Source organism: Lithobates pipiens, unplaced genomic scaffold (genome assembly GCF_037356315.1).
Source record: "Lithobates pipiens isolate NorthernLeopardFrog02 unplaced genomic scaffold, aLitPip1_a1.2 Scaffold_19, whole genome shotgun sequence".
Taxonomy (NCBI): Eukaryota; Metazoa; Chordata; class Amphibia; order Anura; family Ranidae; genus Lithobates; species Lithobates pipiens.
In genome coordinates this window covers 497,213,499-497,225,744 of record NW_027507764.1, presented here as the reverse complement: position 1 = coordinate 497,225,744, position 12,246 = coordinate 497,213,499, and the positions used below count along the sequence as shown (strand labels likewise).

The 12,246-nt window shown below is 43.3% G+C and overlaps 1 protein-coding gene across 7 annotated transcripts in view; it reads right to left on the bottom strand.

Annotated features, from left to right (window-relative positions):
* Nucleotides 1-12,246, bottom strand: part of ESRP1 (epithelial splicing regulatory protein 1) — a 104,010-nt gene that overhangs the window by 75,920 nt on the left and 15,844 nt on the right. For all 7 annotated transcript variants that reach the window (XM_077493046.1, XM_077493045.1, XM_077493048.1 and 4 more), the window contains exon 3: nucleotides 8,149-8,262. In XM_077493046.1, the coding sequence (XP_077349172.1) occupies nucleotides 8,149-8,262 (114 nt within the window). The remainder of the gene's footprint in view (nucleotides 1-8,148; nucleotides 8,263-12,246) is intronic.

The window sequence follows — 12,246 nt, the reverse complement described above, 5'->3', positions numbered from 1 at the left end:
AACAGAGACTTACCCCCTTAAGGCGGGACAACAGCCTGCAGGACCTTCCTGCCAAATGCCTGATCGCTGGCAGAAGTGAGGTATAGCCTGTAAATTTTCGCACAAACGTAGTGGAAACTTGACCACGTTACCACCAGCTCTCTGCCCAAGTGACCACAAGCGCTCTAGTCAAGTGTGCACAAATTCCCGCTGGCGGAGCCAAACCTGTATGCGAATGCGCCTCCAAAATTGATAATTTCAGCCACCTGGCTAAAGAACCTTTAGAAGCTTTTAAGAAGAAGAATAATGAATCTGTTATGTTGCCTAGAAAAAAAAAAAAACACCACTAGAAAAACTAAGGACCTAAGCGTAAAGTCCTTTTGATATCCAACATCTGGGAAAAAAAAAAAAAAAAAAAAACCCTCTCCTCCCCAGATGGGTTTGCACAGAAGGTTAGAAGCACAAGTTCTTGTAAGCGATTATGTATTGAAGCTACCTTGGGTAAGAACTTTGGGTCTGTTCTCAGTAAAACTATCCTAAAATACTGACAAGTAGGGTTCCTTACTTGATAGAGCATTTAGCTCACTGATCCTGCATGCAGAAGTAATAGCGATCAGAAACACAGCTTTAAAGGTTGAGACATTTGAGAGATGCTTGTTCCAAAGGCTCAAATGGATTCTTTGCTAGGGATTGCAGACTACCGACATATTCCATTTAGGGAAACTTTTGGCTTAGCGTAGCAAACATGAAATCTCCATGGATATGACAATGCGTCTTTCCCTAGTGATCCGTCAAGATGGTTTAGGGAAAAGAACTGAGGAACCTGAGCATTCTCCTTTGAGGCAAATTGGTCCACCTCTGGTTGTCTTCACATTCTGGAAATCATTGCAAAGACCTCTGAATTCAGCAACTACCCTGCTTCTTGAATGGGATACCTGCTCAGGAAATCTGCCATGCTGTTCAGGACCTGTTCAGGTGGATTGCTAACAGGGACAGCAAGTGTTTTTCTGCCCACTGAAGGATTTCCATTGCTAGTGCTTGTAAGGACCTGCTCCTTGTGCCCCTTTGTTTAGATAAGCCACAGCTGTGGCATTGTCCTTTAGTACTTGAACATGGTGTAAACAGATCTTGAGCAAATATTACTGGAGATAAAGTGGTCTTCAGGCTTCTTCAGTTTGAGGACCTCAACTCCTCCCTCTTGGACCAACTTCTCTGAGCAAAGTTTTTCTCTAGGTGGGCGCTCCAACCCCAGGAGCTGGCATCAGTTGTCAGTCTTCTTGCGACTAGAAAGGCCCAAATTAGACCCCCCCCCCATAGGATCTCTTGACTCTTCCACCATCATAGTGACCTCTTCACCCAGGTTGGAATGTTGGAATGTTCACCTCCTTGTCCAGGGATGCCAAAACCTCAGGAGAAAGTCTGTAGACACCTGAAATGTAGTTTCGTCCACTGGACAGCCGGAATTGTTGAGGTCAGTACACCTTGCCGACCTTACCGTTATCTGCTAGTTGGTCTGCAGTATCAACAGTGCACTGAACCCAGTCCTTTTTCTCTGGGCGGAGGAAAAAAAAAATTCTTATCTACTGAATTGATTTGATAACCCAGAAAGCAAATCTCATGTGACGGGTTTAGGGAAGATTTCTGAAGGTTTAGAAACCATCACAGATTCCAGATGGTTGCGTACTTTGCTTAAATCGTTAAGCAAATTTTCCCTTGAGGGGGTAAAGAATAGTAGGTCATCTAAATAGGGAATCTGATTCCATGAAGACGAAGCGGAGATGGAGCTTACGCCATCACGTGGTAAAAATCCAGGGTGAGGATGACAGACCAAATGGTAAGGCCCTGAATTGTAGATGAATCACGCCTTTCATCCTTACTGCCAACCTGAGATACTTCTGGGACTGGGGTGAAAATGGAATATACATCCTTTAAATCTACTGACACCATGAAATATGGGGATCAGCAGATTCCTGACGGGGGGGGGGGGGGGGGGGGAGTCAAACTGAAGCAAATTCCTACTTGACTAAAGAATTGATGCAAGTACCGCATAGGACTTTCTTCCAATTTTCTCCCATTTTGGCCCTGCATGAAGGGCATCTTTTTTTGCCGAGCTCTTGGCGTGTGAGAGAAGACACAAAAAAAGGGAAGAAAAGAAAACCAGGAGAACCTTAGTGAGACCCAGTCTCTGCTTTATGGACCACCCAACAGGTGCACTAGGAAGAAACAGGTAAACCTTAAGGTGCCCAGACAGGCTCTTCACGGCTAGGGGAAAAAAGGAAAGGAGAGGGAGAATGGAAAACAGGTAAGGGAATAGGCAGACTTAACCGCTGCTTCCTACCTGAGACTTGCTAGTGCCTATCCCCACTGCTGCAGACGCCACAGCCTCCATAGCAGGTGTGGTGCAGCGTTCCACGTGTGACTTCACACGCCACTTCCGGACACCCATAGTGCCACTGGACCAGAAGCGGAAATGGGCACCAGCTTCTGTCCTGCCTCCTTCCCATGTCCACGCCAGAAAGGACATTGGCGCTGACCTGCTCTGTCACTTCCGGTGCAACCTTCCAATTGGCCCACGTGAAATAGGGGCAGTGCATGCACGGCTGTCACTCCCAGGACATTGCAACAGGTCCAGCTCTCTGAGCACCAAGGGGGAAGAGGAACCAGAAACTACTGCTGCCAACTGCCTGGGTAGGACTGAAGGTCTCAAATGGAGAGAGGAAAAAAAAAAAAAAAAAAAAAAAAGGAGGGGAGGAGACCCAGTCTCTCAGTAACACCCAAGAGATCCTGGCTCCCAAAAGATGCTCCCTCCAGGCCGGAGGAAACAAAACAGAGGTGCCTCCCCTATATCTGGAGGAAGAGGGCGTTTCCTGTGGTTCGGTGGGAGGAGTCACCATCTCAAGTGCTGTCTTGAGAGATGCCTTTGGGAAAAAAAACGTTTTCAAAAAGTTTTACAAATAAAATGTGTTAATACTTTGTAGAACCACCTTTCGAAGAAATTATAAGCTGCAAGTCATTTTGGGGGTGTCTACCAGGTTTGTACATCTAGGGTGACATTTTTGCCCATTCTGCTCTGAAAAATAGATTAAGCTCTGTCATATTGGATGGAGAGCATCTGAACAGCAATTTAAGTTTTGCCAGATTCTCAATTGGATTTGGGTCTGGTCTTTGACTAGGCCATTCTAAAACATGAATATGCTTGGATCTAAACCATTCTATTGTAGCTCTGGCTGTATTTTTAGAGTCATTGTGCTGCTGGAAGGTGAACCTCCGTCGTAGTCAAGTCTTTTGCAGACTAACAGGTTTTCCGCTAGGATTGCCCTGTATTTGCCTCCATCCATCTTCCCATCAACTCTGACGTTTCATGGTGGGGATGGTGCATTGGTTCAATTTTGGTCTCATCTGACTAGAGCACCTTCTTCCACATTTACCGTGTCCCCCACATGGCTTCTCGCAAACTGCAAGCAGGAATTCTTATGGCTTGCCTTCAACAATGGCTTTCCTCTTGCCACTCTTCCACAAAAGGCCAGATTTGTGGAGAGCACGACTAATAGTTGTCCGGTTAACAGATTCTCCCACCTGAGCTGTGGACCTCTGCAGCTCCTCCATAGTTACCATGGACCTCTTGTCTGCTTCTCGGAATAATGCTCTCCTTGCCGGGCCTGTCAGCTTAGGCGGATAGCCATGTCTTCCTAGGTTTGCAGTTGTGCCAATTTTGAAATTGTCGGCTGATTGATTAAAACAATGCTCTGTGAGATGTTCAAAGCTTGGGATAATTTTTATAACCCAACCCCGCTTTAAAACTTCTCCACAACTTGATTCCTGACCTGCCTTGTGTGTTCCTTGACCTTCATGATGCGGTTTGTTCACTACAGTGGTTCTCAACCCTGTCCTCAAGTACTTGTAACAGGCCATGTTTTGGAAATGTATCTTAGATAAAATAGCTGCCCAAAATACCAAGCCATTGACCGATTTAAAGCACCTGTGAAAGATAAAGGAAAGCCTGCAAACATGGCCTGTTGGGGGTACTTTTAGATTTTAGTTAGGGATATCAGAGTAAAGGGGCTGAATACAAATGCACACCACACTATTAACATAATTGTAAAAAAAAAAAAAAAAAAAAAAGGAAATATTGAAAACCATCATTTTCCTTCCACTTTATAATTATGTGCCACTTTGTGTTGGTTTATTACAGGATATCCAAACTACAGCCCCCCAGCTGTTGTAGAACTACACATCCCATGAGGCATTGTAAAACTGACATCCACAGACATGACTAAGCATGATGGGAATTGTAGTTCCTGAATAACTGGAGGGCCGTAGCTTGGAGAGCCCTGGTTTATCACATACAATCCCAATAAAATGCATTTGTTTTTGGTTGTAACATGGAAAAAAATTAAATTAAATTAAAAATTCAAGGGGTATGAATACTTTTTCAAGGCACTGTAGATGCAAGTCGGAGGGAAAAAAACATTTATCAAAAGCTCAGCTGGAATATAATGGCTATGCCAGTTCCTCAGATTTGTTCGCAATGGATTATTCCTTTAGCCTTTACAATAAATGATTTTGTTACGCATTCATCATGCTCCTGCACAGTAACAGATTCAGAGCCCAGGTTTACAGAGCTTATGACCAACCTCAGTTCTATAAGGCCTCTTTCACACTACCGCTCCGTTCAGGGACGCCTGTCAGTTTTTCAGGCGGACCTGAACAGATGCTCCATAGAGGTCTATGGAGCGTTGGATGTCAGCGTTGACATGTCCACTGACATCCGACGTGCTCCGATCCAAAAATAAGTGCGACAGAGGAAAAAAAAAAAAAACTACTTTTCCCTCCGTCATCGGATCGGGCAACAATGGACTCTGCAGTCAGTCATCATCCGATCTCTCACAGTAGGCAGAGACAGACCTGTCATCTCCATGCTCAGTGGGGATCAACGGAGCGATCCCCGCTGAGCAAGCGGATATCCACAGGGCGGATCATCACTGATGAGTATGCGACATGTGAAAGAGCCTAAAAGGTTGAGCAGACATCTGTCTGTGACCAACGGTCCACTATAAACAAGAAAAAGCAGCAGGCCACCTAAAACAACATTTTTGGTAGATGCTTCAAATTTGCACCACTTGACAGTTCCTTTAGCTCCCAGAAGCCTGGTAGGGAATTCACTGCACTTGATTCTTCAAGCCAACTATAGCCACTATGAAGGGTGACGCTTTGATATTATGAAGAAAAGTACAGGTGTACCACCAAAAGAGGTCACAGATGGGGAGAACAATTAGAATTAGGGCAGGGACTTGTCGCTTCTGGAATATCCATATATTAGGAAACACAAGCCGACTTAGAACACCAAGCTTGACTAGAACTGAAGTCTCACTTGAGAGGATGGAGACCAACCCCTGATGGAGGTCTTCTTGGCCAATATTCACATTCAGCTACCATTTTAGTGCCTTTTTTGCCCAAAATACTGTTATACCCAGTGTAGGCAGCACAGCAAAGTTATAAACAAGATGTTTGATTATATATAAAACTGCTGATTATTTTCATCAGATATTACTGGATTGAAACTGTATACTGGAAGACAATATGCCGCTGTAAGAAACCCCATGTGCAGTTCAAAGCAGTACTTCACTCAATCCACACAAATGCTGCTAAAATTAGCAAATAAGAGAATTTTTTACTTTTTCCTCCCTATATTGCTTCCGTTACCTCCTGGTTTCTTGCCTAGGCCAAAGAGGAGGTCCGTTTAAAAAAAAAAAAAGAAAAAAAGTCAGCAGCTGCAAACACTGCAGCTGCTGACTTAACACACTCACCTGTCCAGGGTGCCCGCGATGTCGGCCGCCCGATGCCGACCCGTCCCTCGGCTCTCAGGTCCCGGCGCCGCCATTCCCTCTAAGGGAAACAGGCAGTGGAGCCTTATGGCTTCACTGCCCGTTTCCTACTGCGCATGCGCGAGTCCCGCAGCGCTTTCTGAATGGGACGCGCTGTGTTCTGGAACACACAGTTCCCAGAACACAGCGCGACCCATTACCCAGAAGACGCCGCGACGAAGAGAGAAGACAGAAGATCTCCGCGGAGGAGGAAGAGGAAGATTAGGAGAAAGTGCCTAGCAACAGGCATTTCTGGTAAAAAAAAAAAGATTCTCTTTTTTTTTATATTTTTTTGTTTTCAGGGTGGCCCTCCACTTTAAGTCATACAATCGAGGGAGGAGGCTTTCACAGCTAAGCACACACTCCTAAATGCATTCCAGGAAGTAAATGTTACATGAATCATTTACCCTTGATCAAGATTTCCACAACTAGAAATGCTAGGGGGGTGTTTTTCAAAGCAATTAAAAAATTAATTAAATTCTGATGCTCAGATTCAACGAAGATCCGCTTTAATGTAAACTGCCAAAAAAATATTATTATTATTATTATTATTATTATTATTATTAATGACACCTAGCAGTGACTGCACATAATCTCAGCAAGATTGCAAAGCCCCTTTTGGAAATTACCATTGGTAGATATCTGTGATAGGCAGTCTCATCCACCAATAGTGAAGTGGAGGGATGAGAAGAAAGGCACATGACCAACTCAAAGGAGCCAAATTATCCCAAAGCACTCTGGGCACAAAAATCTAAATTTATAGCCAAGCGTATTTTTCAACAGTTTTGGATACAGATGAGAAGGGTTAAAATGCAGCCAAATTCTCTTCCTTTCTCAGTAAGGGAGATTTAGCATCTTCCTGTAAAGTAATGCAATTTATAACATAAATAAGCTTAAAGCAAGATTACATGTAACCAATATGAAAAGGAGCGTCAAATATATAAACAGAGATCACACAGCCTGCTAATGTCACCTGGGAATGTGCCTCTATAATGAGGTTATAATTAGAGACTCTATGTTGCAAAGCGCGTTTTCAAACAACCTCTATGAAAATATACTGTATTTATAGTTATACCAAGTCTCCCATTATGAAAAACAAACCAATACCGCAAAGCCTGCAAAACTACTGTATATTGGGTTACCGGTACCTGGTTCAAAGTGTGGTACCAGTAAGGTACCTAAAATGAAATGTGATCCACTGCACACTGCTGCTTCCCTTAGTACTTACATTAAGGCTCTAATATTGATGTCGCTGCTAAAGTTCCCATGGTGAAACTGACAGTCGGGGCTGAAGCAGCGATCACACGCCATGCAGCTCCTATGTTCAGAAAATGTCCTGTATTCTTTGAAAAGACATGCTGTGATTGGACGAGGGGCAAATAAGGAAGAGGCACAGGAGCATCGTGGCTACGTTGAACAATGTCAGGTGTAGTCATTGCAGCCACTGACACCAGTATACTGTGGGTGGTCATCGCAGACATTGACACCAGTCTTTGGGGGGGGGGGGGGGGGGGGGGTTGGTTATCAGTGCATCCACTGACAGCAACACTAGTAGTTTTGACTGCAGCCACCAACATTTACTTTTACTGTTAGACACCAACAATGAGACTTTTTACTAACACTTCTCTTTATTGTGCATGGTGTTATACTGCAAGAACTTAACACAAGGTGCCTCAAAGCATGAAAACAAGCTATTGTGTGAAACCCTTTTGAAGCAGTGGAGCTGAACTTTAGGATCTCTTATGTTCAAAATGACCACCACCGATAGAGATACCTCAGAAGCCAGGCAGCAAATGGGCATCACACAAAAACACACCACCAGTTCATTGAACCATTCCCTGTCAAAGACCGAATTTATTCATAGCTCCTCATGGCTTCTTTCTGGCTTACCAATCAGTACATAACAGACTCGATCCTGTATAGTCAAGAACTTTATTCATAGAAAGACAACTGTACCCTCAGTATCAGAATGGCCAAAGCACCCTTTCCCCATACTAACCACAAATGAAAACTTCTAATAAATACTGCCCTGGCCTGCCTAGGGTTAAGCAGTACTTCGGTCAGCAAAATAAATAAAGGTAGACTTGGATTATGCAGGTACATGCTATAGACCAGAGAAAGTGAAGGCTATACCACCAAGCAGGAGATTGGCACCATTATGCTTTATGAACAGCACACATTCATCACTGTAGAGGTCCACCACAGAGAAGCCTCCATTCAAAGATTGTGCTCACAGGATGGATTAGAAAATTGATAAAAACGCCCATTTCTAATATTCTGCAGAAATAAAATACTTAAAAATTACCTTTTTAGAGGCTTCAGGATGAAGCACTTGTCTAATGTGAAGCTGTCCATCTGTGCACAGGCAGAATGAAGTACCGACACCAATGTTGATCTCATTGCCTACCGTCTGATTGAACTGCAAGAGAAGAAGAACAGCATTTCAGCTACAGGCAGAACAAGGATGCATAATACAGTACACACAAAAGTTTACATCTTTAAAACAATGTCACTTCCACAGTAAACTGTGGAAAATTTGCATATTAAGCACCCCAACCCCTGCTGTCACTGGACACAGCTCTGTGCTGTTTACACTCACAGAGCTGTATTCAGTGAGACCCAGAGCCAATCGTCAACAACTGGCAGGCACCCACTGATCGGCATGTGCTGTGATCAAGCTCATTGCTGACAAATAGGTCATGCACAGCTCCGAAACCTTGCACTGTCTTTTGTGATGGGACCATTCATTAAAGATTTGGTCGTAATTGAGGATCTGAGGTATGCTGGTGAATATTTGCATTTGATCTGCGATGAATCACAGCACAGCTGGGTGTGCTCCCCCTACCCAGAAATGCTTCCTGAGGACTGGTGCCCAGAACTGGAAAGCGTACTCCAGGTGCGCCCGTACCAGAGTCTAGTATATCTCTGGATAAAATAATTCATGTCTACGGGCCTTCGTTTATCTAGATGGCAACTCACCTGCTCATAGAAGGTTAATAGATTGTTTGGCAAGAACGATTCTTCACGAATCCATGCCGATTACTGCTAATGATACCATTCTCATTACTAAAATCTTGTATATAGTCCCTTATCCACTCCAAGACTTTACATACTATTGATGTTAGGCCAACTGGTCTGCAACTCCCAGGGATGCATTTTGGGCCTTTTTAACCCTTTCATGACTAAGCCTATTTGTGACATTTGGCGTTTACAAGTTAAAAACTCTATTTTTTGCTAGAAAATGTGTAGTATAATATAATCGAATATAATATAATAACGTATAGTTGTACCTTTTTTGTATAATGTGAAAAATGAAGTTACACCGAGTAAATAGACCTCCAAACATGTCACGCTTTAGAATTGCACGCACTCGTGGAATGGCGACAAACTTTGGTACTTAATCTCCATAGGCGACGCTTTAAAAAAAAAATTTTTTTACGGTTACCAGGTTAGAGCTACAGAGGTCTAGGGCTAGAGTTATTGCTCTCGCTCTGACTGACTAACGCAGCGATACCTCACATGTGATTTGAAACACTGTTTACATATGTGGGTGCGACTTCCGTATGAGTTTTCTTTGCTGCACAAGCTCGCAGTGATGAGGCGGTTTGAAGCAAAAAAATGTTTTTTTATTTTATATATGATTAAATATGATTAAATTGTGTTTTTAAAAAAATATGTAATTTATCACTTTTATTGCTGTTACAAGGAATGTAAAACATCCCTTGTGACGGTAATAGGTGGGGACAGGTACTCTTTATGGAGGGATCAGGGGTCTAAAAGACCCCTAATCCCTCCTTTGCACTTCAAAGTATTCAGATCACTGAAAACAGTATCTGAATACTGTAGTTTTTTTTATTTTTAATCCAGCGCCATTGGCAGCCGAGTAAACAAGAAGTGACGTCAGGACGTCACTTCCGTGTTTACATCAAGGAGACTTTAACAAAGCCGTTTCTGACCTTGTTCCAGTCTCACTAGCCTCCGTAAGAGCCAGGTCATCAATTGGCTCCCCGGTACCAGCGGGAGGCCCGGGAAGAACGGCGCAGGTCTGTCCCCTCCCACTCCTCCGGGATAACAACCTAGTGGCTTTTAGCCGCATCAGTTATCCTTGGAAAGCCGATCTCCCGCTCTAAACAATGGTACCAGGATGATGCCTGCAGCCACGGGCATCATCCCGGTATAATGCCGAGTACGCATATCCACGTACGCTTGGCAGGAAGGGGTTAAATATTGGTGCTTTTCTCCAATCAGCAGTAGTCACCCTGTTAGATAAAAGCAAAAAATAAAAAACCCTGTTTAAGAAAAATTGCTGTCAGGTAGTTTGGCAAAAGAGACTTTGCATACGTCTTAAGAACATCTATTTTTACCTTATGTCCGCACAAAGCCACTCCTCCCTCCCCCATTGCTGTGCACCTTTAACACCGCACCTGTAACCCCTGCCCACATATTTCAATTTAAACTTACTCCACAGGCCCCTTTCACCCTAGCCCATTATGAAAAAAATCCAATGTTTGCAGTAGAGCTCATTTTGAATGTCAACCCAATTGAGTATCCAGGCAGTCATCTACTGCTGTGTTCTCCTTTATAGGCAACCAATGGTTCAGTAGGAATCCTTGCTCTTTAAAATGTTTAAAAGGGAGTTTCTCTTTTTGATTGGCAATGCAAATGCGAGAGTGTAGTCCAAGCATCGGATAATTAAAGTCCAAAGACTACTTAAAATGGCATGTCCAGATATTCCATGTAAATGTAAGAGGCGTGAGGGGAAAACTCATCCAGACACCTTCAGCTCCAATATGGTAAAATGGTAAAACGTGTCTCTCTCTCTCTCCCCCCCCCCCCCCCCCCCTTATTAAAATAAACAAAAAATAAATCAAACATGAACAACTGTTGCTTTTCATCCTGTCACTTTTGTTTGAGCCACCGATGGCCATCTAATCTGGTTTTCTGATTTCAGGTTGCCACCCTAAAGATATTTGTACATCGGACACAAGAGGCTGCTGTGTCCTCCGGGGTTCTCCTGGCTGTCCACAGCCTGAGCTCAGATGTCACCACTGAGATGACCCAGCGCTGCTACAAGACAAGACATGCATGAGGAAGCAAGCTCACACATGCACAGTAGCAACAAGCTTGTCTAGCACAAGAGTCTGGTTAAAATTTCTAAGAGGTCTGGGGAAAGCCTCAAGAGGAACTTTAAACACTTGGATTAACACATAAGCCAATCAAGAACTCCCAGGAGAATATCACTTGCATAATATATCAAGGTTATTTGTCATTACTTATTACCATTTAATACACTGTCAACACATTCCTTAACAGTTGCTACAATGCTATCCAACCAAAAATGTCTGCGCTTGCCAGCAAGATATCAAGAAATATTACACAAGGAAGGAGACAGGCTAAACTGTCAAACAATTTTACAAGAGCAGCAATTGTGGCTATGCAGAAAGCAATGCAATAACTGCAACCAATCAGAAGCCATTTTTATTACTATCCCAATCTAGAATGAATTTTCATTGTTGCTCTTTGTACAGCACTTGGGGCCATTAAAAAAATTCTAACATTCTACCTACATACAAAGTGTATGTAAAACACAATCAATAAAACTTTATAATAATAATAATAATAAAAGTAAACTTCCAGGATAAAACCTAACTAGCCTTAAAAATGCTCCCTCCCCACAACATCTTTGCAGACGAACCCTTTAAAAAAATAATAAAAAAAAGGATATACTTTCCAATTTTCAGCCCGCTCTGGTCCAGTCATATGATCATGCTCCCCTGTGTCAGCTAGCAGCAGCTGCAGGGAAGAGGAGAGGGTGCTCAACAATGGCTGGTCATGTCACCCAGAGGCTCCTATGGACCATTCATTATCAGCACTCCTTCCTCTCCCCTGTACCTGTTGCCTGACCCAGAAGAGATAGATCATGGGACCAGATGGGGCTGGAAACAGCTAAAAATGACTAAAAATTGTATGTGTAGTATGAGCGCGCGCGCACACACACACACACACACACACGTTATTAGTGTAGGTATTGGGAGGGGGAATTTAAGACTAGTTAGGTTTATGCTAGCATTCTACTTTAAAATTAGCTTTTAATACCTGCTCTTTAAAAAAAAAAAAAAAAGTTGGATCCTGCCACAAAGGGTCTTTGTTCAGGCACTTCCATTTAGAGGCTGCTGAAAATCTGTCCTAATCCTGCCCCTGTGTGACTAGTAATCCAGTCACACAGGTTTTTCATGGGGAATTGCAATTAGATGTTTCAACACCAACTACATGGGCATGTTGCAATGTGTCACCGCTAGAAAGTCCATCCAAAAAAAAAAACCCCTGTAGCGATTTCTGGAGTGCATGCAGACAGCAAGAGCTCAGTGATGCTGATATGTGAGGGATGCAAAAAAAAAAGGGT